The sequence below is a fragment of the Chroicocephalus ridibundus genome, chromosome 9 (genome assembly GCF_963924245.1).
Source record: "Chroicocephalus ridibundus chromosome 9, bChrRid1.1, whole genome shotgun sequence".
Lineage (NCBI taxonomy): Eukaryota > Metazoa > Chordata > Aves > Charadriiformes > Laridae > Chroicocephalus > Chroicocephalus ridibundus.
In genome coordinates this window covers 9,577,358-9,605,357 of record NC_086292.1, presented here as the reverse complement: position 1 = coordinate 9,605,357, position 28,000 = coordinate 9,577,358, and the positions used below count along the sequence as shown (strand labels likewise).

The 28,000-nt window shown below is 43.7% G+C and overlaps 1 protein-coding gene across 3 annotated transcripts in view; it reads right to left on the bottom strand.

Moving 5' to 3' along the window:
* Positions 1-1,018: 1,018 nt before the first annotated feature.
* GPR50 (G protein-coupled receptor 50) overlaps positions 1,019-28,000 on the bottom strand; it is a 44,336-nt gene continuing 17,354 nt past the window's right edge. For all 3 annotated transcript variants that reach the window (XM_063346629.1, XM_063346628.1, XM_063346630.1), the window contains exon 2: positions 1,019-5,995. In XM_063346629.1, coding sequence (XP_063202699.1) covers positions 5,127-5,995 — 869 coding nt within the window. In that variant the 3' untranslated portion in view covers positions 1,019-5,126. The remainder of the gene's footprint in view (positions 5,996-28,000) is intronic.

Genomic DNA, 28,000 nt, shown 5'->3' with positions numbered 1-28,000 from the left:
TTACTGACTAGCTTCAAGTTATAAATTATAAGGTGGAAGTAAATACATTATGACAAATATTGATTTCTGAATAGTCACCATGAGCAAGATTTTATCCTGGTGTTGAATTATCACACCTCTTGTCTTTTATAGCTGTATCTTGTCTCCCAGCTACTATACTTTCTGGGAAGTAAGTAAATAAATAACACCACCTCACTTGTGACAGTTCAATTCAGTCAGTTCCACATGTCAGAAACAGCAGGTATGAGTCCATGCAAGGGTTTTCTAGCAACTCTACTCAGACAGACATTTTGGGACCTCCAACTATTATAAACACTACTTTCAGCCTGTCACATCACCAAGCATTGCAGGCTTTACTGTGGAAGGGGCAGATGAAGTCCAGTACCTGATGGAAAATATTAGCAAAAAAAGTAGCAGTACTGGTCTGGGATGTCATTGAATGGACAGTGCTTGTTCATTCATGCTCCATGGTTGTTCAGCAATTTTTTGTTTTAATGGATAATCTCAGTCTTTACTACCTTAACACCATGATTACACATGGCATCTGGTTAGGAAACAGGAACAAGGCGCTTGGTCTGCGTAAAAAATCAAATAGAGAGCTCAAGTTGCAGTTGTAACTGGACAACCCTCCATACTCCCATCACCCCTGCTTCAGAAGTGGCACTGAGACTCTGCAAAAAACAGAGACTCCAGTCAAGTCAGCATGGAAATACAGTTGTTGCAAGCCACGGGCAGAACCTATTGTCTGAAGAACTGCATGAATACAGCAAAATCTGCTCCAAAACAGAGATGGGGAAAAAAATAAAGAAAACCAGCAGTCCTCGATGCTCCTCACAAAGCTCCTCGATGGAGACCAAGTGTGTGGCAGCCCTCACTGTGCCTCCAGCCCAGGGGGACTCTCTCTGTCCCCAAACCTCCCCTACAACCCAAATGCCACCACGTGCCCTGACCTGTGACCACTGCCGCTCCCACACAGCTTGTCTGCGGTCTCCTTCCCAGCTGCAATGCTGTTTGTAGGGCAAGGAAACGGATGAGGCGCAGTCTTTGCTTCCATAGCACCCGATGGGTAGACGTAGAAAGGCAAAGGGCCTTGGAGGGACACACAGTGATTAGACCAATGGCAGCACAGAGAAAGTTTCTTCCCTCATGGGGAAGGCTGTAGTGCATCAGGCAGATGGGTCACGGGCAGGTGGAAGAAAAACATGTGAATTCAAGGAAATGTCTCAGACGCACTGGGTCATTCTCTTCCAAGTCTGAGCTGAGCAGCTGAGGTATGCCTGAATTCAATTATATTTGTCAATTCAATATGCTTGCTGGGAGTCAACAAAACCCAAGCTGTTGTTCCAAATATTTATTAAAAAATAAACGCAAGTGGAAAAAAAAAATCAATAAGCAGGCCAATGGCATATTTATTACAGTTTTAACAGGTAAGGAGAACGAATCTACTTTACGAACAAAAATAACAATAGGGAAGTATACTGAAGGATTCTTAATCAAATGATGAAATGGAAACAGCATATGCAATATATATTTATATATAAATTTATTGTTTACATTCTTCTTAAATAGATTAAACAACATTCATTAGCAACATCCAAAAGTATTTCTTAGTGGCAAGAGATTCCCCTTCCTTCACAGCAATACCACCTCTCCATAAGTTTATGTCCACTGTGATAATTTTAGAGTTTGGGGCTAGAATACGTATTCAACACCACCAGGTCAAATCCAGAGCAAGTGATCTAAAAGCAGTTTATAGGAGATCTCAATGTTATTTCTGTGACTTAAGGCCAGGTATGCAACAGGCAGAACTGGCAGAGCATGATTTAAGCTGTGGGATCTCCTTGAAAGCTCAAATTCGGATTAAAGATAAATTCCCATAGGGAAATTCTGACACTGCTCAGGATTCTGAGTTTAAGACACACTTCCCTTTTTTTGTAAACAAATGTTAACAAAATAAACTCTCTGTACCCTGTTAACCATTCCTTAACATAAAAATAAGGAGCTGCTTGGGTGGTCTTAAAATAAGCCAGTATAAAAATCTATCCTAAGAACTGTCTCTGTATCAAAGTGCTAGCAAATGGCACAGTGTTTTCTGCTTGGAGCCACGTTCCCTGCTTTTCACATTTCATATTGCAGACCTCAGCTCCAGCAGGACTGAGCTCAGGACTCCAACCATGGTGGCTGAATCATCCCAGCTCCAGGCTCACTCTTGGGCAGCCCTCACTTACACATGGACACCCAAAGCATTTCTGAATGGGTCATGCTAGGACAAGCTCTCTGTGTTGTTAGATGGATGGTGCCCATCGCAGACCCATCGCCATGCTGCGGGGCAGTGGCAGGGTCTCCACGTGCAGGGAACTGCTCAGGAACCACCCCAGCACAGCAGGCATTTAGCCTGGCTCCTGCAAAGACCTGGGCAGGAGTCGGGCTCAGACCCCTACAGCAGAAGACGAGCAGATCCCCCCATCACTTTGCATAGTTTGGTTCAGCAGGAACTCTCTGCGAGACCTGGGGAGATGCTCTATCATGCTCCTGCTGCCCCCCTTCCCACCAGGTGCTAGCAGAGACTCCCATGCTTGCCTGTTAGGGACCTCTTTGGCTTACTTGGTTTGGTTCAAATGCTCACTGGCTGCTACTTTGGAGCCTGAATAAGAAATAGTGCAAATACAAGCTTAAAGAAAAAAAAATACCACTTTAACTGAATGTTCAGTGAAGGCAAGAAGACACGGATCCATAAGATGAAACCCCATTTGTGGGGTATATTTGGCAAACCTGTACAAGATTCTTCATGATTGCCTTAAAGGAGTATATTTGGCTTGGTGCTAGATGCTTAAAATTATTTGCTAATGTGATTCTAACTAACACCGTTGTTGCTAATTGCAAACAACTTTAAAGACTAGTCACAGAACACATGACATCTCCTTGGTGCGATGGGACAAACACTTCCTGCAGTTATGGATTCCTTGGTGCTTTTCTTATCCAAGTTTGACTCAAAATGATTTTGTTTGCATGGAATGGCGTGAATTCATCCAGATTGGTTTTGCTGGAAGGCAAACGGACGACATTATTTCTGAGGGTCAAGATACCTTTATTTGGCCATGATTGGGCAGAAGAGGAGGCCAAAACAGAACACAGTTTGATTCCTATTATGGGAGGCTGTCTGTGGTGCATTTTAAAACAATAATAATCTGAAGTGGCTGAGATGTTCGAGTTTGAAACTTTGTGAAGTGCTAGGGTGCCCTATAAAAAGAGAGACCCCCCCTTACATTGCAGCAACCTTCACCACGTGGCAGCACGCATGCTGCAGTCCTCACAGAAGCAATGCACCATGCAATGTTTCTTGACCCACATCATAAAGGGGCTTAATTTCTATCAACTCCTTTTCCCCCCCAAAAATCAGCAGAGGGGACATTCAGCAATAAGTTTGCCTTCAGCAAGCAATGAACAAATGGCTTGTGAACTTCACTAAGGATTAGGCACTTAGTCTGCTCAGGGTTTTTGTAAATCCTACGTACCTCCATCTCTAGGCACCCACATGCTATTATTGCAAAGTCTGGTTCTCAGTGTTTCAGGGCTCAGCCCTGGGAACTAGTCCTGCTTTGACTATGATCAAAGAGAGAAGACTGCACTCTCTGATCAGGAGCAGGGCTGATTGCTGTCCTCATTAGACCCACGGGGCTCAGACCTGCTCCTCTCCATCACACAGCTCCCACCATGCCTCTCAGTACACCAGCATCAAGCCAGGTTTGCTAGCTTGAGGACAGAGTTGCACTGGGGGAGTTTTACCCGTGATTTTATGGGACTGTTTCAAAGCAGGATCCACACATTTAAAACCATAAGGAGATGAATTCACCATGAAGCTAAGGAAAAAAAACAAGTCATATTTACAGACAGCTGCCGTCACCCCCCTTACACTCCATTAAAGAAACAGCCTTATCTGTGTCCATGTGCTTGCTTCTAATGTGATAGCCCTTCCCAGCACTTCAGGACATTGTTTCCAATGACAAAGATAACAGAGTTTGGGCTTTAACTGAGAACTGATGCGTGAATGTGTTTAAGTAGCTTTCCTCTCCCGGCTCCATGAATTAATTACAGCTTTGTACATGAATAAAATGGAAAAAAATTATCTGCTTTTTTTTTTTTCTCCCCCATCATATTCATGTTATGTGGTGAGCAAAAGGAGAGATGTTTGGAACAAACACTTCCTTCCCCTTCTCCCTTTGTCTGCAAGTGTAAATATTACTGGAACTTGAAAACCGGCATCTGCATTAAACAGATGGGACTCCGCTATGTTTATCTTTTTTATGATGTTCATGTAGCAGGGACTTCTGAAAGATGTTTGGCATGAATGCTGGCCATGACAGGAAACTGCCTAAATTAGAATCAGGCTCCAAGTATCTTCCTGCAATTAGATTATGTCACATGTTATACTCTTACTCGTGGCCTGGGAAGGATAGTGCAAGGGTACTTAATGTCTGTAGATATTGAATTAAAATGAGTACATCAGACACTCACTAGGTCTGGCTTTTGCTTGCCTCACATCTAGCCCAGACTAGCTTCTAAACCTTAAGAGAAAAGAAAAAGGAAAACAAACGTACGCAACAGTGGAAGTCATCATGCCCATATGTACGCCTGCTGGCTAATACTGTTACCTAACTGAAAAGGTAAAAAGTCATGCAGTTCACACGTTGTTTGCTATAGTTTGGATTATGTTAATGCTAAAAAATATTATTCACAGGGAGGGGAGAAAGGTTGGTTTGTAATACATGGCAATTTTGCCAGCTCTTGAAGGTTGCATTTCAATCATAACTGCATTTCTCTGTGCGCTCTGAACGCTTCCCTTTTCAAGGGTATTGGCATGCTTATGGCAAAAGCAACCAAACCAATTAATTAGGCACATGGTGAAAGTTAAAAAGAAAACAGAACAAAGACAAAAGTCAGTCATTTCCATTCTGAAAATCCTTATTCAAAGCCTCAATGTCACAGCGATAAGCTAAGCATGAAAGGTAGCAGACTCCTTCCTTGCATGAGGGGCCCAGCAACACCAGCTGTGAAATGCACACATAGAAAGCCTCTTCTATATTATATATACAACTGTAATCCAGAATAAATAGTACTCTTCTGAATCATAAGTGTATTTCAGCTTGGTTGTTGTTGTTTGTCACGGCTGGAGATGGCTTGCTTTTCATCCCTTCTGTCCCACCCTTGGACACATCAATGAACAGCAGCCTGGGAGTCCGGAGTGTCAGCAGTATCCTTTTGTACTCCTTCCGGAAATTCTGGTTAAGAAGCCCATAGATCACAGCATTGAGGCAGCTGTTAAAATAGGCCATAAAATAGCTCAGGACAAAAAGCCATTCTGGAATGTGTGGCTGCACTTTTGAAGGGTTAATTGAAACAGCAAGGCCAATAAAGTTTAACGGTCCCCAGCAAACAGCAAAAAGGACAAAAACCACAAACATAGTCAAGAAATTCCGGATGTCAGCTGCCCTGAGCTTCTGCTTGCAGTCTTGTCTCACCCGGTGTTTGACTTGAATTACCAAAATCCAGATCCGTAGGTAGCAAAACGTCACGATGGACAGTGGGACAATGAAGTGAACCACCACCACTGTGATGGTGTATGAGGTACTCACCGTCTGGGCAAAGGTACAGGAGTAAATCCGGGGGTCATACTGCAAGGAGCCAACAAAGAAGTTTGGCACAATTGCCACCACTGTAAGTATCCAGGTCAGGCAGAGATAGCAGCAGGTGTTCTTCAAGTTGAAGAGCTTATCGTACCGAAGGCTGTGGCAGATGTAGCAGTAGCGGTTGATTGCGATTGCCGTGATGTTGAAAATGGACCCGATGACACTTAAGCCCATCAGGAAGCCACTTATCTGGCAGTGAACGTTTCCCATGGTCCATCCATTATGGAAAATGGCACTCAAGATCAGAGGGTATGGATAAACTGCAACTACAAGGTCTGCGACAGACAAACTGACAACAAAGATGTTGCCTACAAAAAAACCAGAAGAGATGGTGAGAGGTTAGTGTAGGTCCAGATAGACAACTTGCAACTTACAATTCCTCTTTAGGCCTAACTCTTCTCACGGCCTTCACTCTACCCTCCATTTGGAATTTGAAACCCTAGAAAATAAGACTTTGCTCTACTAGTGACAGCAATGGAGAGTAACTAGGCACGATTAACCTGCATATTCCTTCTTAAGAGATTCCTAAACTGTAAGTATTACCCTTAACTCAGCTCTAGCTGTGAGTCAGGTCCCTGTATTCCTCCAAGCTATGTAGGAGGGAAGGATCTTGCTCTCCTTGTTAATCAGCCAGCACAGCTGTAGTGACCAGGCAGCCACCTTGCATTCACTGTCCTGCAGAGAACTTCATTCCTTTAAATACCATATAGGACACACAACTTCCTATAACATCACATAGTGGCGCTTTACATAACCTCTGTCCATCGTGGGCCAAAGAATTGGGACAGTGGTTTTCAGTGTTTTAGTCATTGCACTGACAGCAGTTGCACTGGAAAGGTCTTTTTTGGTCTCTTGCACATGAATAGGTACATTTTCACCAGACTTTCTGCAGCGTTCATGCTAAGGAGCATGTGTTCTTCCAGGAGCCATGGTGCTTTTTTTGCTTATCTTATTTGGTATGTTTTTCTGTCCCTTTAATATTAAAGTTGTCCAATGCAATATGGAAGGTGAATCACTCCTACACCATCTGGGCCTGGTCAAGGAATATGATTAATAAGCTGCTGCCAGACATCTCTGCAGACTATATGCTGCAGGTTGTCCATTTATGCTCTAAAACAAAGACGGGTGAGACTCTGTGCAAATATAAAATAATTTAAGCTTTGCTGGATTGCAAATGGCACATTGCGTGGGACACCACCTGTCAAGGCCACTGTGAGGAGCAGCCTCTGATGACCCAGGCAACCAGTGACTTCCTAACAGCAGTCACTGCTCATTTTATGAGTCTGGTGTGTTTTTAGGTAGGCAAAAAGCCTTTCTGTTCAGTTTGCCAGTCAGAGTAGAAGAGTGCACTAAGAAAGGGACCTTGAGGTCTTTCGGGAACTCGCGTAACTACAGGACCAGCTATAATCTTGAAAAGGACATTTGTCAATATTCAGTTTTTTGATGACTAGACAAATTGTCGTTTCAGGAGGAGCTCAACATTACAGTTAGAAGACAGCACATTAGAAAAAGTAGGGTTTTTTCCTAACTCTGCTACCTTCATGTATATCTGCAGTGGCAGGAAGGAAAATATTACTGAAGTACCAGTAATATTGTAACACCTTATGTTACAAGGTTTAACACAAATGTTTAACACATTTAAGGTGTTAACACCTCTCCCCCTATGTGTTTCGGGCAACATCCTACCCTGCTGATCACACCTACACCTTCTCTTCCAACTCCCATATCCTACTGTCTACCAGATTATATGAAAATAACACTAAAAAGAAGTCCTTTTCTGTAGCATCCATGAAAGGACTCTCTGAGATCTCAGTTCATCTGAGTCACCAGCTTCAGTATTCGGAAAATACACCTAAGGGCTGGCAGAAATCATGGCCGCATTGCCATTGCAGTTGGCTCATTGCTACGTTTGTTGCCAACAAAAACTACCGGGACAAGTCAACAGTTCATATCAGACAACAGAGTCCACTTCACGCTGACTCAAAAACAGTCCAGACTTGAGAATAGCCCACGGCAGTGCGGGGCTGAGACAGCTGACACAGAGCGTCATTTTAAAATAAATATTAGCAGAGGTCATGTGAAGTGCTGAAATCCTTTTAGAAAGAGATTTCACATATACAGGTTTACCACAGCACACAACTTCTGTGGCTGCTATGCCTCAGTGCTGCTTTTTTGATGATTTAATATCTTACTTAGAGCTTTTTAAAATGCAGTCGCTGAACCTGGTCCCCATATAAATAACTCTATTTATGCCCACTGTCAAAGACAGAACCACCTGTGGTCAGGCTTAGCAGGCACCCTAGAGAGGGAATGCACTTTTACAGCAAAACGTTTATTCGTTCTATCAAAAATATGTCACTTCAACAAAAAGCAAAATGTATCCCCAGCACCAGAATTGGTGTTTGTAAAGATTTTCCAAAACAATGCTCAAGACAGCAAGATAGAGAGGTATCAGCAACCCGATTTAGGCAACTCTCAGAGGATGCTGGAGACAGACTCCACTGATGGGACCACAACCCTCCTCTTCACTGGACCTGTCCCACTTGGATACACATTTATATACACAGGCAGTTGGAGAGCGAATCTCTGCATTTGCTGGGGATGAAAGACAGACACTTTCAACCCCCATTTCTGAATCAGGCAAAGGAGAACAAAGCTGGGTACTCCCTACTTAAGACAGCACATCAGTGGATTTAATCCAAAGCTTAGCAAAATCATAAGGAAAATTCTTAGCCTCACATCACTGCCAGCTGCTGGGACAAATGAACAGTCTCTGTCAGTCTTTCTTCACTAACTGGGATAGCTGGGAGGAAGTAAAAATATAGGGGTAAAAAAAAATCTATAAAATTAATATTCCCAGGATGGACTAATAGCTTGGATTCAATCCAACAGCACAGTACTGCGTGTTTTATTTTGACACCACTTCATTGCATGTTGCTCCATCAGGGAGAAAATGAGACTGTTTTATCAAGACAAGAGCTAATAATCTCCTCCTTTACTTGGAGAGCAAACCTGCCATCCTGTGCTCTGTGCTTTGGCTTGCAGCCTTGGCTCTCCTCTCAGCAAGAAGGGCTATTGCCCCAGCAGGGTGTCGGGTCCCTGAAAATAAGGTCAGAAAGGTTCACTTGGTACTATTTCACAGAAACAAACCCGTCTTCCATTTTATTTGGCAATGTGGTCAACCTCATACTTTTCTTCCGGTGAGATGAACACGAAGGTCAGACCCTTGTAATAGCCGCTCACCAATCAGTCCTGAAAATCAGTGCATTTTTAACCACTGAGTACTGAAAAGAGGGGACACATTGCATGCCTCTAAACCTGCAGAACACGCCCTTCAAAGTATGGGAATTGTCTGCTGGCTAATTATTAAAATAATTTTGAGTAACTTGAGTTAAACATTGCTTCAGCCTCGCAATCCCTGGTTTGCTATGAGACGACCATGTACTGGGCCCTGTGGCCAAAGGCTCGCGTGCTTGTCCTCTGTAGGATGAGATCAGACCCTCATTCCCAAAACCATTGCAGAATGGGAAGCCATCTAATGTGTGGCTTTTAGGGAAGGTAAAAAGCAGTCTCCCGCCAATGATAATCACTACTGTATTTTTTTTACATTTTTCCACTATAAAACAAAGGAGCCCTGCCCATAAATAATACCAGCAGGACTTTATCTCAAATTTAGTTATCTGCTTCTGTGACACTATTTTCAGATGTATCTTTTTGTTGGCATGTGACTATATTTCCTTATTAGCTTTCACATTTTCCATCCTGTTTTTAACTTCTACTTAGTATAAATTGGTTCGTGTGCCGCTCTGCTCTATCCCCCAGCTACAAAGGCATACATGAAGAAGCAGAAATGGTGGAGAAAGGCAAGTCTGTCACAAGCATACTGGCAATACAGACTTGGCAACCTTTTCAGAGAAGCTTTAAATCTTTCTACATTACAGATGTCCAACACAAAGCTATGCATTATAAAGGTACGATACACTGTTCACTGTTTTTTTTGAAAAAAAAACAACGAACCAACCACAAAACAACCTGAAGCCCAGCAGCAGAGCACATTATAAGCATGTGCAAGTAATACAAAAGGGAATTTATCCCAGAACATCTTTCTGCCCTAGTACTCCTGCCTTTGAGCTCCCTCCCTCCCATACTCCTATAATCCTGTCTCTGCTCACTCCAACAGCCTGCTCCTGTATTCCAGCAGTTCCCTGCCTCTCATTTTGCCTGGATTATCCAACAACACAAGTTATCTGGGGACTTATTGTCAAGTCCTGGTGCTAGGAGACGTGTAAAATACCACATTGAGTTCTGCAAATCAATAAACCACATACGTAAAGGTCTTCAATGGCAGGCTGCCTGAACAGCACCTGACTTGCATACAAAGGGACATCATTCTTCTATAGAGATTAACGGAGCATCGCTGTACAAATACAAGGGTCATTGGCTCTGCCTGCCTCAAGAGGCCATTGGAAATCCCTCGGTGCCCAAGCTCTGGCTGCAGAGACATAGCGTCTCCCTGCTGCTCCCACACAGCAGCTGTGGGCTGCCCTTTAGGACACATGGGCTGTTTTAGGTACCCTGAACCTAGAAGTGGGGTTAAAAGGCAGGGGGAGAAGGGGAAAAGAGGTAAAATAGTTTTCTGAAAACTGGCTATTTTTCTACATCTCGAAATGTCCAAAGCATGCACCCAAAACTCTTGTTCTCTGTTTTCCATATTAAGCTCTCTTACACTCAACTTTCCTTGCTGAAATATTACAGAGCTGTTTGCCTCAGGTTAACAGAACACAGATGCTCAATGCAGCCTGAAGTTAACACTGTTATCTGTAAACCTAATGCTGAAATTGAAATGTCCTGAGCAACAGGAGTTGCACCAAAGCAAAGAGACAGTTTTGCGGATCAACTTCTGCTCGCCTGGTAGAGTCCAGCTCCAGCTGAGGAGGAAAGAGGGCTTTGCTGTCCAGGCTGCCCCTTCCTGCCAGCCACCTTGCAGGCATCTGAGTTGCTCTCGAATAGCCGGTGCCCAGCATAGCATTTTTGGGCAAAAACCCCCACATACAACAGCCTCAAGCCCAGCAGGTGAGAAGCTGACCCATGCGCATGATGGACACGAGTGCCATGGGGGCTCACTGCATGACCAGTCCCCCCACTGTCCCAACCTCTTCCCAGGAGCGAGATCAGATCCTGGTGCCTCTCCAGCTGCAGCCAGAATAACTGACAGTTGAAGAACAGCAGGTATAAAAACCTGTTGAGAAAAATGTGCTAAGATACACAATGACACAATGCTAAAAGTTTCCTGGAGTGACTGGTATGTTTGTGGTGACACCTTACTATTTATGACTTATAACAAAGTCTTAAACTTTATATTTGTCCTTTCAGGTTTTATGAAAAACTCAACAGACTCATGTCTACAAGGAGATAAACTGGAATGAAGACTCACATCAACCCCACAGAGATATAACAAGGTTCAGTAAACAATTTAAACCATGATTGTAAAGGAAGACTCTGATGACCACTTACCATAACCTAATACTCTCTATTTAACCTTCCAAAGCTTATGCTCACTGCAAAACAGAAACAAAATGTACCGTTTGCCCCAAGCTAAAAGATAAAGTCATAAAAGCTTTATTGAGCATGCAACAGGACTCTTTATTGGCTTTGATAGCCTCCTTTTCTTGTTTGTTTTTACTTGCCACTCGTGCATTTGCTTGTATGTCACTAACCTCCAGTCTGCAGACATGAAATGTGCCCTTGGTTCTGCAAACTAAGTGGCAGTTCATAGAAAACACTTTCAGACCAATTTCATTCTTTTTATAATATAAAGATAACCATTGAGCATGTGCAATCATATTGATCATATAGCGATGTAAATTTAGACAGATAATAACACTGTGGCATCGGGGGATCCTGATCCTGCAGCCCTCACCGACAAGCATTTCTTACATCACAAATTCTAAAGATTGCTCCAGGGAAGACAGTGTCTGCCCTATCAAAGAGCATTAAAAACCATCCTTCTATAGGGACCTACAGCCCACGTCACTGCTCCATCCAAGCTCTTGGCTTCCAGGGCACAATGAACAGCGCACACGCAGCAAGAAAACGGCACATGAGAAATCCCAGATTGTTAATTGTTGTCTCTTTTTAGCATTCTGATAAGCACTGATGCATCTGACGTGCCCATACAACAGCCCAGCGTGTACTTACCTATTTTGACAACCGAAAACGTTTGACAGGGGAGCAGAAGTGAAAATCAGAGAAATTCTCCCCGAGATCCAGGCAACAGGAAAAAAAAAATTAAAAAAAATCTGTTGTTCCATTCATTAATCCACAAATTTTAACTGAGGATTTTAATTGTGTATTTAGGGAGTCTGTTCAAAGAGATTAATAAAAAAAAAAAAGAAAGGAAAAAGCATTCAATCAGTTATCTGTTATCATTACTTCATCCAGATTCAGAGGGGGATAAAGCATGGTTTCCTGCAGTTAAACAGGCAACGCAGTTGGGCTGCCAGCTGGTGTCAAATTCTGACTGAGCTGCATAAAATGATACAGAGAGTAATGAACAGACAGGAGAGGAGGTATTGCCAGCCCACAGCATCCTTAGGATGTAAGGTTAGAGAACGTGGAAGTATCCAATTTAAGGACACCATTAGGGACACCTAGACAAAAGCAAAAAGCTCCAGAATAATTTAACTTTTTCCTGGCAAAAGTCCTTTGAGACCTCTCAGCACAATAGTGAAGCCAGAGAACAGCAATCTGCTCTGGGCTACGAACAGTTACCTGGTTTACTGGCATCATTCCCTACGGGAAAACTGTGAGGACTTAGTGTTGTTCCCTGCCTTGTGCCAGCCCTGCATCCCTGCAAGATCAAGGCCAAGGCAGAGCGGGAGGCAGGCTGCGAAGCCAGCCCTCAGCCTCCTCCTGCACCCTTCCGTGACCAGACGTTTCGGCATCACGACCGCAAGCTTCATTAGCCATCTCATCAGTATGTTGTCACGGTTGCGTGAAAGCTGCCTTTCCCTCTGGACCTGTGAGAAAGACTTGCTTCCAGGAGGAGGAGAAAAACCTCACACTATTTACTGAAGGAGAAAGGACCAGCTCCCAAGCACTTCAATTATATTTATTTTGTTACACGCCATGTATTATTTTGTCTGATGGTTAAAGAAAGGAATTGCTTACACTGCCAGGTGGAGGACTGGATTACTGGATTTTAGGCTGGCTTTTAGGTCATGACCTTTTAATTGTATTGCTGTCAAAAACATATTTGAGCCATGCCTTCAGCTGCAGTGAAAGGCAATCATTTGCTGTGTTCACACCCCAGAGATTCGTAACTCCCATTTGGCTAAAGTCAGACAGATTCAAAGTCATATCTGAGCTCAGAAGTCTATGGAAATTCACTGGAAATAAGAGACCAGCCCTGCTTGTATGATTTCATATCTTTCCTTACATCAGTTACCGTTACATTGCACACAATGCAAAGGAGGTGATGTTTCCCTTGGTCTGACGCAGACAGTATCTGGCTATTCACTCTTGACTGAATAAAAATTGGTTTAATTACCTCTTCTTCTGGACCTTTAAAAAGGGGTCGGCCCTCTTTTGGTACCAGTGCAGAGTGACTTCCCCATTCTCAGAGTTTCAGATATTTTAAAAATTAAGTTTTTAGACCATCCCAGAGAAATGCTGTTTAGAAAGCTTCCCCCTGTTAATCCACATTAATCCTAACACGTCCTGCCCGGTTTAGGCACACCCTCCCAAAAAGGTGATATGAAGACATTAGAAAGAAAGGGGAAACTATGTAAAGTTGACATTTTACCTACCTCCAAAAGCTTCCAGCTTTTTAAAAATACCATTTTCTGTTCATTTACGGGCCTTTTAATGACTTCTTCCTGTGTTTTCCTGGAAGTTCTGACCCTTCACAAGAGGGTAAACCATGATGCTGCAATTCTTCTGGATTTCTAAACTTAGCTCTTGTTAGTGTGATGTTTTCCCTGGATGCAATTATGGCAACTGGATCTGCTAGTAATGGAGGAGGAATAAGTGCTGGTCTTGATCTCTCTCTTAATACATACAAAGAAAGTGCTAAAAGGTACCCCTACTTCTTATGTGCCCCAGACTCCTGTCATTTAACTGTTACATCCACCAGACTCACAGACTGCAGTACGGCTATGAGATGGCAAGCCAATCAACTTAAAAACTTGGATCTTCCCTGTATCACTTCCAAATGCTTGGCGTAAAGATGGGCTCGGAAACACCGTCTGCCTTTACAGCACATCCAGCAAGGCTGATGGAGAGGGAGTGTCAGGGGCAGGAGGCCCTTAAGGCCAGTCTCCAAGTTCACCAAGCGAGAGGAAGCCTCAGCACCTCCCTCAGTGCCAGCTGAGCCTGCGGGGCACTGGCTGCAGTGTCTCACTCTGCAAGGACAGCATGGCTGATGGCTACGTATTCCCTATGGCAAATTCTCATGGGAGATGGCGGGTCTTTGGGAAGACACTAAATAAAACCTCTCACAGCTGTAGGAGAGTGCCCTGGTGCCCAAATTCCCACTTGACACCCCTGGCTGCCAGTGCCACCCTCTGAATTCCAGCTCTTTACCCTCCTTTTCTGCCCGAAATCCCTGCGGAGTGGTACTATGCGATTTTAAGCAGCTGCCTAATTCCCATCCAGGCTGCGTAGGGAGTGCAGGCTGATGCCCTTATGTTTACCCTCACACACTGGCCACACGAGCACAGAGACGAGGTCTACCAGCCCACGTTAACTCCAAACCCATTATTTATCAACTGGTTTGTAAAGTGCTCTGAAAGAGGAAAGGCCCTGGATAAATATAAATGTGAATTACTGACAGCATTCATTGAACTGACAAACCAGCATCCATCCTCTCCTGGTCCCAGCAGCTGTACTGCCACCATTTGCCATCTGTTACTATTCTAAAATAAAATCTGTGAACTCAGGCTTAATAGACTTAATAATGCTCTTTTGCTATTGGTGTAGGTCAAATTGTGCTCCTGGCCTGGAAAGGAGCTTCGTGCAAGGAACCGATTCCTAGGCAGCTGAGAGGCAGAGCATACAGTCAGATCTGAATACGCAGCTGATTTTAGTGATAAAAATCAAGTCTGACTGCCCTGGTGAGCCCTGCCGAACTGACACAGCTGAGCCCAGGAGCTGGCTCCTGCTCCTCCTTGTGCTTCACCAGCACGGTTTGTTGACTGAACCTTAGTGACAGCACCAGTCACTACCCCCACGGACCTCCCCTGCAAGGAGCAGATGATACCCTGCCACAGATAAGAGCTTGGCTTGGCCTCCCAGCCCTGCAATCCCAGGGATGAGTCTCTCTCCCGTGAGAACAGTGTTTCCCAGAACATCAGCAAAAGTTTCACTCCAGATATTCCACAGGGTTTACAGGACTCATGTCAAGGCTGGGTACAGGCAACAAGAAACCATCAATGATATGAGAAACTCAGACTACGGAGTCCCAAATGTATTGCTGGCAGGCATCTGCTTCTTATTTTTTCCTAATGACTTATGAAACTTAATCATCTTTGAAGTGCAATGTGTGGGTATATTAAAAGAGAAAAGATGTTTTTGCAGTAAAGTCCACAGTAAACATGTTCCAACATGAGCCTGTGTGAACAAATGGTTCAAATGGATGTGCTCTAAAACTGATTTCAATAGGGAGTCTAATGGTGGCTAATATCCAACTGGCTTGAAGGAGAATAAGATTTCATGGGACCATAACACCTAAATTACTGGAGGAACCTCTTGAAGTAAGTAGCTATACTGGTAGGCAGCAATACACACATCAAAAGGGAGATCTTGCACTTGTGGATCGTAACTGATGAGGCTGGCAGACACCTCTGCCGTTGACAGCTTCCAGTACAAAAGCATCACTGGATTCTGCTCTTCCGCAAATAATGTTTTGCCCTCAGCAAAAAACACCAGAAAGAATAAAAGATGCTGAAATAAAGGCCATCCGTATAAACCAAAGAAATTTTGAGGTACTTAGCTCAATTGCCTAATCCTGAAATACCCCCAGGTCTGACTTTCTCGTCTGTAATGATAAGGGCAGGCCTACTTTTAGAGTTGTATAATCACCATCAAGTGATGGTGCTTTTAGTCTCCCCTTAAACTTTCCCCCCCTTCCCCTCTTTATCTCCATTGAACTTTTCTCAGCAAGAAATAAATCACAGAGATGTTTCTTCTCTCTGAAACTACATAACATCCATACCAGGATACCTGAAAGTGGTAACGTGTAAGTTGAGCCTTATGAGCCAGAGAGGGCTACATGCCACCCTTTAAATGCTAACCCCGAGAGGACCTCTTAAGCCCATCAGTGGTTAGGAAGGGAGACTCTGTTTGCTCCTTCAGTGTTGGTATAGCCAAGGGAAACCCATCAGGGAAAATGGAGCTGGAAGGGACCCTAGGAGGTCAGCTGACCATTCCCCTCAGGCACAGCGTCTCTTCCTAAAAATTACTGACAAGAGGGAGCGTTTCTAGATCAAGGACTTTGCCCTTACTCAAATCCAAGCTGCCTCCTACTCTGCTTGCTACAAAAAGAGGCTTTAGACATGTGCTGGTTGAGCAAGCTCAGAAAAAAAGGAATAACTCAACAGCACCTTAAGTCAGCGTGAGACCTACCCCCAGGCAGGGACAAAACAGAGGGAGAGCTACGGCTTTTCACACTGCCTTGTGCTCCCGAAACGTTGGAATTTCTATCAGTCTTAGAGGACACACTTTTGTTTGCCATCCTCTCCAAAGACAAGAGAAATGGTCAAGATTACTAAATTGCTAAAAGAAAAACCTCACTTGCTCTCTGCAGTTTCTGAAAAGCCCTCTTCCCCAGTCCTAGGTTTCTTTATCTAACAGCAGCATTTTTTAAAGACCTGTCACTCATTACGCATAAGATACTTCCTTCTGCCTCCCAGTCTCTTCAGAACCATTTGTGACTCTCCATTTCCTCTCCTTAGGAGGATTCACTGATATTTTTCATTTAATTGCCGAAATCCCATGTTGTTATCTGTCCCCAGTGAAGTATTTTTGTTTATCAAGAAACTCCAAAGTAACAGAATATTTAAGGATGAAACGAAGCATGAGCTTAATACTGAGGCTTCTTGTGAGAAGTGCTTGCGTCTAAGTGCACACAGAGATGTCATACATTCATCCTGAAATCTTAAGGGTATTTGCAATACCACATATCATTAAAAATACCTTCCTGAGAGGGGAAATTTGACAGGGTTAGAAAGGATGAGAATTTCTAGTCCTCAGCGGGAATGTAACACACGCATATCAAGGTAGGCCAACAACAATTCACAGCGTGTTGCCCACCTTCTTCATAGGGAGCCCCAAAAGCAAGCTGTTAGAAACACAGAGAGGACAGGGAGACCTAAGGCAAGCTTAGCGTGCGCTGCACAGGGCTTTGCAGAAATTCTGTCAAAAAAATTTGCTTGGCGCATTGCCGGCAACGGCTGAGAGCTTTGCACATTAATGAGAAACTGAGGGGAGTCCAGCAAACGCTCTCTGCTTTCTGAGTGGAGCCGGCAGCCCGGCGTGATATGGAGTGTATTTCCCTGTCAGGCACGTGAACACACCGACATGGGTTGTACATTCAGTTGGGCAGCTCAAGAAACACCTCTGAGAGCAAGGAGGTCGTCTTCAGTCCTTGCGCAACTGTGTGAAGTTTTTAACACACTGAAATATCTCAGTCAAGTATCCGTATATATTCTCAGGAATCCAGGGAGTTATTTGCAACATCCGAGCTAGAAGGAAGCAGGATTTGCAGCTTCAGTAACAGATTTACACAGGATAACAGAGACCAGCTCTTGCAGCGAACTCTCCAGCCTGAGCCACCCGAGAACCTCCCCAGGGGCACAGCCTGCCCAGGGTGTCACCGACACCCAGCTCCGGCTGCCACATCGCCCCGGATCCAGGATGGGGAAGATGCACCCCAAGGAGGATGGACCCATGTCTGTCAGCTCAGCAGGTGTAACAGCCTTCATTTGGGAGCACGGTGGAGAAACACGTGGTGTCGACAGCACCACAATGTAAAGCAAACCTGGAGCGACTGGCGAAAGCCAGCTCCTCAGCGCCAGGAGGGCAGGACGTGGAGTTTAACTGCTAATTAGGACAAGGCAGTAGCAAAGGGTGGAAGAGGGGAAGAGGTCGGCTTTGGTTCCCCTGGGGTTCAAAGTCTTTCCCAATTTCAGCTACATAACGCATCCTTCAGAAGGAGAGCGATGGCTTTTTCTACGTTTAGCAACAAAGCAGAAACTCTCATGCCGGCACTGCCTTCTGATACTAACCGTCCTTTTATCATTTATTCAGGAATAAAACTGTAACAAGGCAGATTTATATCAAATGACAAATAACAGCTGTGGGGAAAAGAAAAAAAGTGTCGCACTTCATTAGAACTCTGTAAGACTCTGACAGCCGGAAACACACCACCAAAGCGGCAAATACAGCCGAAAAGACAAGACAGAACTCACAGCATCTGTTAAACCAAATGGGAACTTGTTAAAACTACGGGCCATTTTCCCCCTTTCATATTTAGTCTCAAAACACCACGTAAAGAAATTCAACCTCTTATAAAGACAGGCTCAGTCACTAGTGCAGAAGTGACATGAGACCCTTGCAAAGATTTCAGATTAAAAGGTAACAGTTAATACCCAAGCAGTTCCTAAAGCCCTATGAATATGTTAATCTGGTATCAGCTGCAATCCTCTGATATTAAAGTAATAAATCTTACCAGACTGAATTTTATCGTTATTCACTTGGTGTTTTGATATTCCTTAAAAATATGCAAGCTTTCAACATGAATGACGCCGATGGGTCTGTAGCATCAATACCTATGCCATCCTGGACCAGGCTACAGGTTTCCTTCTTCCCAGCTAACTTGAGGCCATACCTGCCCCTGAGTATCAGCACCCCCAAATTCTCTACACCAGCAGGCACTGGTTTCACCCACGAAGGCTGCTGGGATTGCTGGGAGGGAACAGGAGTGCACAAGGCTTACATGAGCCACACCTGGAGTTGATTTTGTAGCGGTACCACAACAACCACCGAGAGACACTCAGGACTGAAACGTGTCCTGCAAGCCAAGCTATAGATTTTGCCTGAAGGATACTGATTTCCAAAGGGGACGGGATGATTCTGCTTCAATCACGCCCAAAATAAACATTGAAAAATGAAACTAATGAAGCACCTAGCCAGCCAGCCCCAGATTATCCCACAGCGTGAGGGTGCAGAGCTGACAGGTTTTGTTCTGTATTTCTTTAGAGGGCAGGAGGTGATGGCACTGTGTAGTTCTGCAATTAATTAGTCAAAGCTAGTCTCATATTGGAGAACTGACTGTAAGGACAAACGAGACCCATTCTTCTTTCGAGCAAGGACTTTCCCAGTTAATTGCCACGTAGCCTTGCGCAGACCACTGCCTTGGCATGTTTCAGCTTCCTGCTCTGCCAGAAGATCTCCCTTCCCTCCATCCACTGATGTTTAAAAGTACAAGGACGTCATTCAGTGGAAGGCAGAATAGAAACAGAAATTACAATATTTCTGATGTGCTCACCTTTTGGCTCTTGGGCAGTTCTCCCAAACTGAACACTTCATTTTGAACAGCCCTGTGCAGAGCAGTCTCGGGAGGCTGCCATACGCAAGAATAACTGAAAGAAGTGGGATAAAGCCAGCAGAAGCATGGCCCTATTTACCTGTCCTGGCATTCCCCTCGGTCCCCCAAACTGAGAGGGGTTTAGATGAGAAATGCTGAAATGCAGCACATGCAACTGTAAATTCAGTAACGACAGTCTTCCCACTCAGCTAGACGGAATCGTTACCCCAACACAGTACCAGAAGCGCATTTTGCTGCTAGAGGTGACATGACTGGAGCTGCTGGGACCGGGAAAGGACAGAGCTAGCTGGGTTAATAAACATCACTAGGGATTCATCACGATAGGAGTCTGAACAAGAAGAGCCCTTGACTAACTCCTAACTTGGACTGCTGCATCCAGCAGTTATCCTGCAGTTTCCACTTGATTTGGAAATCTTTCATGCTCTAAGCTGGATGCAATTGAATATGGTCATGATCCATTCCTGGACTGTCAACGCTTCCATGCTTGCAGCCTGTGTCAAAGTGCCTGAAGATCTCTTCCAAAGAAACCTCACTGGCTGATTTCCAGGGGATAATTGGGAAGATCCGTTGTAAATCACACTGCACAAGAACAAACACACTGTTGTCCTTCTGGCACAGGGTAGAAGCTGCCCATGGCCTTGCAGGTCAGTGTTGGAGAAAGCAGTGATGCGGCTCACGGGTAAACTATGAGTGTTGCTTGTTTAATTTGTGCCTGGTTTGGAACAGAGGTGGTCTCACACGGCCTGCAGACAATTCCCTCTTTGTAACCAGAACCCAAAGCTAATCCCTTGTTCCCAGAGACCACGGCCTCAGGAACTGACATCCAGCCTTGGTTTCCCCTTCGGGCTCCTGCTGCTTACACATCTCCCGGTGGGTCTCACTTAACAAAAAGCTCACACATACCTCTTGGCTTCCCAAGACAGAACACTTGCTCATGTGCCAGGAAAAAGAGCTTTGCCGTCTACGTACAACAGCGTGGCTTTGTAACCCTGGCCATAACAATAGCACTGTGTAATAGCCAAGAAGACTGAAGCAGCTAAAACTACCAGCAATTCTACAATATGTTGCAGTCATATAGCAACATCCGCTCAGGAGAGGAACATGCGAAGGATGCTGAAGTACTAAGAGCAAAAGCAATGACATTTTCATCAAAAGAACAAAATGCCCCCTATGGCTCCTGATACGCACACAGAGCACAACACGCTGCAGGACCCTGTTCCCGGGGCTCAGTGTGGGAACCTTTAAGCACATGGGGCAGAGATTCAAAAGTGATGTGTCTCCGTGGAAGCGATATCTACTAGAACGTCTGCGAAGAAGCCTTTGCACCAGGAGCAGCTACAGCTGCACTATGGGCCTTGGCATGCTCTTTGGCAGGAGCACACCTATTCTCTTTACTCTGCTTTATTATTTGGGTTTCTGTATCAGCACCTTCTGGGCAATCCTCAGACAGCCCAGTAATTATGGAAGACAGGGCACTGCGAATCATTATTATGGTAAATGCTACAAGTTTCTCGGACTGCCTGAAAGACAGGCATGGGCGGAAGCATTCGCAGAGACTACTTTGGGATAACGGCAGCATTTACAACCATGTCAGCTTCCAGCAAGTCAATTCCAGTAATCACAGAATCACATAAAGCAGGGCTGTCGCCTTCCTCCTCGGGAGACAGGGAAATATCAATAATAAAGATGCATGCCATGGAGACTCCAGACACCAACAAGCTGTTTCTCACAGGCTCAAGCAACTAAACCCTCCTGAACCTTCACACAACCACCCTGACTGTCCCCTAAAAGGCCCTGCGTTGAGGTGCATATGAAGTTGCTGCTACATCATTACTAGATAAACCATAAATTACAAATATTCCCAACACATGAAGATGGCTTTCACAGTAAAAGGACCTTACCACCAACAGCTGGCTATGAATACACTCTTCCCTCACAGGTATAAACCTCAGAATATCAGTGCTGCCCTTCTCCATTTTTCACCCCAGTTGCCTGGAGAAATGAAGTGTGTCTGGTCATACAGCCTGCCTTTCCCTGGTAATTTTTGTTCCTGAAGGCCAACTTCATACACATCTTATAGAAGGTTGGATGACTCATTTAAAAAAAGGAGTTTCTACACAATGGAAACTTGTCCCTATCAGAGCAGGGGTATTGTGAGTGATTGCACTCATTAAAAAAGGTATAGGGTGACCTCAAGTTTTCCAGGAAACCGGGTAATTCAGTTGTTACAAAACCACAGACCGGGATGAGTTTCAGTCAAGTTCATATTCACACAATGCAGAACCAGCCTATAGGAAAACTGGCTTCATTTTGACGTTCAATGTTTAACTCATCTTGTGTACGAATGGTGCAAAAGACCAAGAAAATCAGATGTAACATCACCATACTGTTGAGAGGTTGCTGCTGGCTTCAAGTCAAACTAACTCATCTTCCATGTCTCAGCCTAGAAGAGGAAAGCTGAATATCTCATGGTGGGCAAGGGGTTATTAGTAGAAGTCTCCTCTAAATGAAGACTTTTCCCTGAAGTCCTGACTCCTTCAGCAAGACTAACAAAGGCAGGGATAACAGTCGGCGTACATGTTTCTTGGCAGAACTTGCAAAACCCAAGACCAGGAAATTGGCAAAGAATCCACAAAAGACAGGCACGTTATAAATATCCCAAAGGCAGAAGAAGTCTCTGTCAGAGGTTAGACTTCAACTGACACCAGAACCTCGGTCCATGAGGCTCCAATCCTCCCATCATTAGGAAAGTAAAATGAGGAAAACAAAGACTGGTGAGACAACAACACGCAGGCCCACCATGGAGCCCAGGAACAGGTCTCCTGAAAGGAAGCTCAAAGCTGACACCGAATAATAATGGACACATACACATGTGCAATTAATAGAGGCAACTTCTTCGTTGCAGGCATGTTCTGCAGTGGCCTCCAATTATTAGGATTGCATATTCCCAGAAATGAAGTCCCATGAGTTTTCAAAGAAACGGTACATTCCCAGAAGAAAAAGCTGCCATGAAAAAAAGATAAAAATAAGCTAAATCTGCTTAAAAAACATTAAGAGGTCAGTAAACCTAGTTTTAAGCAGAACAACCACCACGTAACGCTGCAATACAGTGGTGAGATTGTGGGTTACCTAACCTGCCACCCAAGGAAAAAAAAAAAAAAAAAGGCAAGTCAAAGAGGCTGAAATGGTGTTAGCCAACATAAGTAAATTGCTTCACTAATGGATTTGATGCTGACTTAATTGTCTTACTTGGCAGTGCCCCGAAAAGCTTGCTCTTTTTGCCTTCCCTTACCTAAATGAAATTAACCTATTCCAGAAAATTAAGAACAATTTATCAGGCCACTGAAGGCAGACTGCTTGTTGGATCTAGATCTGTGTTATTCCATCCAAGATCCCAGAGAAGCTTTGTAATTTAAAAAAAAAAAAAAAAAAAAAACCAAACTAAAAATAGGAGGGTCAGCAAAGTGTCGCCTCTGGAGCCTCACTGCTCCTCTCTCGCATGCTTTCTGGCTGCCGGGCACACTCCAGCACACAGGTTGTACAAACAACCATTTGTTTGGAACAGGAGCGTTTGGCTCCTGCTACAACATAATTTGTTCTTCAGTACTTCAGAAAATGTAACTTCCAGGGCATCAACCAAGAAGAAATTTCTGAATGAACAAAATGGGACCAGAATATTTCACTGTGATTTCGAGCTCTTTTACTTTCTTGATAAAAACCAAAGCGGGTTTTTTTCCAAGAAGTTTTACATGGAAACCTTCTTTTCTGAAGACGTCAAAACCACTATTTTATTCTTCCTTATAACGTAATTGTTTTTTGCAAAACTAATCCAGGAAACGGATGACTTCATTTTTCACCAACAAGGCTTTCTACTGTAAAACATTACCATCTTGTGCTCATTTGAGCACATGCAGTCGTGCCATCGCCCACTCTCTGGAAGGAAACACATAAACACCTGCATCTCAATATTACAGAAGTCTCACGGATTTGAAAACCAACAGGGGAAAACCGAAGGAGGGCATCTTTTCTTCCAGTATTAACCGGTCATATTCTGAAACGAAGGCTGAGAAAGAAAATTTAGCTAAAGAATTGACGGGAGCCAGAATGCTCTATCAAGAAGGATGCCCTCTCAGGCAGAACTGCAGTTTGGTGCATCTTTACTCTCAACCTTTGAGCTCTGCCTGCGGGAAATAGTAAAAATAAGCAGTTATTTGTCAAACCCTTAATGTTGATCTTTAAATTTTTCATTCTTGGGAGATGAAGTAGGGCAGGAGGAAACACATTCAAGAATAACAATAAGACGACATAAGGGCTTTAAGTGAGAAAAAGCTTGAGGAAAACACTACTGCTGGGATGCACTAAGTACCTACAGCAATACAACTTGTCTGAATGGATTTCCTACTCTCTTGCGGTACTGACAGATGTGACTGCAAAGGCTGGCATCACAGATGAAAGCAATGGGAGCTGATGATTACAGCATCCCCTCCTACTGTACTGCCTTCCTGCTGCACTGTCAGCAGGACGATTCCATCTCTAACATGAGGTTGTGTTCAATGAATAGAGAAAAATCAGGAGCAAGAGCAGGATGATGCTTAGAACTGCCGCTAGTTCATTTTAAATTCAGAAGCCACCCTCAAATTCATTCTGTCATGGACATGAGAGCAGGAGCACAGTGCTCCCACCCTGGTGGGATGGCTCCAGCCTGCAGAGCTGGAAAAAGGAAAACGATACCCCCTCCCATTTCTTTGACTGTTGTTTGCATATAGGATTGGGCTAAAGGAAGTTTGCTGTTTCTTGGAAGTGTCAGGTCCAGCGCCTTTGGGCACACGATGAGAAAGATGTTTTGTGCCTTACCTCACCGCGGTGCATCCTACTACACGTTCATGGGTGACGTGTCCGTGTCACATTCCCACTAGCTTCAGGCTGTGAGAGTACTTTTTCTTCTTTAAATATTTACCCTCGCTCACTTATGCATTCTCCTGAAATGTGCAAATGGTTTAAAAAGATGATATTGGGATTTAGTGGGATTATTATCCACGTACAGGGTTCTGTTGTAAAGGAAGGTAAAGCTGGCCCTTCTCTGTGCTATGAAGAAAAGTGAAAATGTGTCGGGAAGGTAACGGTTCTGCTGACACTATTTAAAGTCCTACTTAGCGTACATCAAAGTCTTCTGATCATTTACAGATTTCTTTCCATGGATGTGGTCTTGTGTTTACATCAATATTTGCAACAGCTGCAACAGTCACGCAAACATTGAGAGGACACAAATTCAAAAGCTCAAAAAAAGAGATATGCCTATAATTATGACTAATGTTCATCGCAAATCATCCAAGAACTCTTCCAATCCCTAACACAGGGCAAAACAGAATTCAGAATTTCCCAATATACTGGAAAGCTATTTTGGAAATTTGAATGACATAGTGTGGATTACCCAAATAATACCCAAGACAAAACTAGATGTTAGAAAAAAATCGAGGTTAGAAGCCACAAATTTCTTCAACTCTGTAGCTCACATGGCATGCAGTCTTTTAGATAATTACACAGATTTTGACTGGCACACAATATCATGTGAATGTTTACTTATCTACACTCATTTTCCAGAGATACAGTCACAGAAGCCTTAATGGAGGACACCACACAACCTCATCTGGAAAAAAACCACAACAAACACACTTCATCTTCACAAGAGATTGTTGAGGCACTGAAAGGATGTGGAAAATTGGAAATAGCATCCATGCTGAGAGCATAAATGATCCTTCTCTTTAGCAGAACAGAATTGGACTACTGCTTCTCACTAGGAAAAGAACGAAAACATTTGCAAACATGAGTCCTGTTATGAGAGCCACAAATGTACCTCTCACAGTCTAGGGAGTCCTTCATGTCCTTACAATTCTCTTATCATTTCTACCTCACTGCCTTGGTGCTTTCTTCTATTTTTCAGCAAAGGACAAGGAAAAGAAAGTGTGGTGGCACACCTGATATCGCTGTAGGCAAACCCACCCAGCTTGGTACTTCCCTTCTCAGTCCTGACAAGTCTCAAGGGTAAATCCCCTCTTTCACCTTTTTTTGCTACTTGGAAGGTTCCTGGCAGGGCTGTTCCTGGTGTACTGAAGTGAGCACGGATGCTCTCACTGCTTCTGTGGCAACATCATCAGGAGCATCACTTCAAAAAAGGATTTTGAAGGATGAAGGGGGTTTTAGGCAACATTGCAAGTTAAGAAGTTGTTTCTGGTGCTGTTCTATTCTTCAAACTCCACCTTATCCCATCCCAAGGCATGAATTGTTGTGTTTTCAAGTTTTAGGACAATAAAGAGCATCACGCACCATAAAAAATAAAACCTGCAGAAAGTACTTGCTCATAAAGTAATTTTTAAATTCTCTCTCTTGATTGGGAGCATACTTGTATACATCTACAACGGATTAAATCAAATATTTATTTACAATATAATAAATAACAGGCTTCCCCAGAAATGGCATAGAGCACTAAGTAAGGGGTCGCAATATACGGTATCTTGGATAAGCTGTAGAAAGCTTAAATTTTAATTGTTTTTCTTTTGCTTCAGTTCCCTGTGTTTTCAGCTCTCTATATAAATAATGTCATGGACTTTCTGAGTGCCACTAGAAGTGAAAAGTGTTCAGAAAGCCAGGTAAATGACATCAATATTTACCACCTTGAAATACTCCACAGATGTCCGTTAAAGTAGTGCTTTCTCATACTTCATGGAGACCAAAGGGTTGGTGAACGCTCTCAGCACAAGAACAGCCACATCAAAGCTGACCTGAGCGTCATCTGGTCCCGCGCCCCATTGTCAACAGCTGCCAGAAGGAGCTGCCTCAGAGAAAAGTTCAAGGAAACGCATATTGGGCAACAGGGAGATAACATGCCTTAAGGGACCGCTCCTCCCTGACATGCAGCCAAGCACAGCAGTGTCATTTATAATATTTATAAAACATAGCACCTTTTCTTTTACACCCTACTACAGTGAATCTGTAAGAAAATCTTACAAGACAGTTGAGGCACAAAGCTTTCACTTAACAAGTTACCTAAATGGCGAAGAAAATATGCCAGGAAGCCATGGCTGAGGCTAGGCAGGAAGGGAAGATGCTGTGCCTGGCATGAGCTGACGCTATAGGAGCCCACACTTGAACAGTGGCCAGAAAAGATTTAGGACATATTCACAGAAAATACATGCCTGCAAGTCTGACAGATCTTTACAAGTCTCCTCCAAGATAAGCCTGCATCATTTAAGCCTAACATCCCGGTTAGCTCAGCGATCTCCAAGAAAGCCACATTGTCTCTCTGGGTGAGGGCGGCACCGGGCCCAAGGCTCCCACAGGTGACAAACAGCAGAACGGGTGGAAGAAGCCACCCATACTTGAAGGAGACCTGGTTACCCAGATGAGATGCACTTCTCGTCTAAAGCAAAGCCTCCACAATTTATAGAATGATTCCTTGTACAAGACATTATGTAAGAAAAAAAGGTCACCTCTGTGCTTCCTGCCCAATCCCGGCCAGCCACTCCTCCCACGGACGAGCGTTGCATCCCTAAGGCATGGCTGCCTATGGGCTGAAGGAGCTGTGGCCCCATGGGCAGAGCTGGGGACCCAGAGGCTCAGGTCCTAACGGTGGAGCCTTCAGGAACGCTTTTTCAAAGGCTGTGTTCTCTATCAAGTAAAGAAAAATCCAAAAATATTCATGGGAAACACACTGATATTCGGACAGAGTTTTCAGTAGCAAATGACGAAAGGAATTAGCTTGATAGGTAAACGTGCTTCAGCTTACTTCATCTCAGTTTATCTGTATGCTAATATTCAATTTTACCTTATATGCACACATAGATGTTTTCGTATTTCAGCAGTAACCAAGTCTTTTGACAAGCTGGAATCAACCTTCTTCAGTCTACAGGGAATTATGACGTTTTGTTCCAATTCCAAACACCAAAACCCAAATCTGGACATGGCAATTCCCCATAGAAGAGAAACTAAGAGTCAAAGCCTTTCTCTTCCTAAAACAATATGCAAGGCCAAATTTGTAATCTTTCTTTGACTTTCCCGACTCAGCAGAGGGGAATAATTCCACAACGGCACGTGTCCAATACAATTGATAAGGAGAAATTAGAGGCTTACATCTAGAGAAGTATAAATCCTGCATTTACTAAGGTTTCCTCGGCTGCAAGGGAAAGAAACATTGCCTCCTGGTGATTAAGAATGTAATTATTATTATTAATTCTGAAACACTTTGAATTACATGGTACATTTTCTTTAAATGGGCACTATCGTTAGTGCAAGCTGATGTGAACCAATGATTTATTCATGGCTTAATAGCCCTGCTTGTTTCATACGCTCAGCACATTTTGCTGAGTATATTGTATTATTGGCTGGTTGCTATAAACAGCCCATTTAAACTTGGACAGAAGCTTTTGGAAAAGTTCTATTTAGAACAGATACGTGAATTAAAACACCAACTACATTGATCAGTAACTACTGGTTTCTTCCAAACTCTTAACAAATATATATGTGTGTGCATTAAGATCTCAAGAATCTTAAGAATCTCAAGATTCACAAGAAACGTATAGTTGAAGTTCACATTCAAACAAAGCTTTCTACTCGGAACGATCCTAATATCCAGCCATTTGAAAATCAAGAGGAAGTCTGCCAAAAAGCACTGCCAAATTGTGAAATTTCTGCAAATAAATCAGAATCGGGC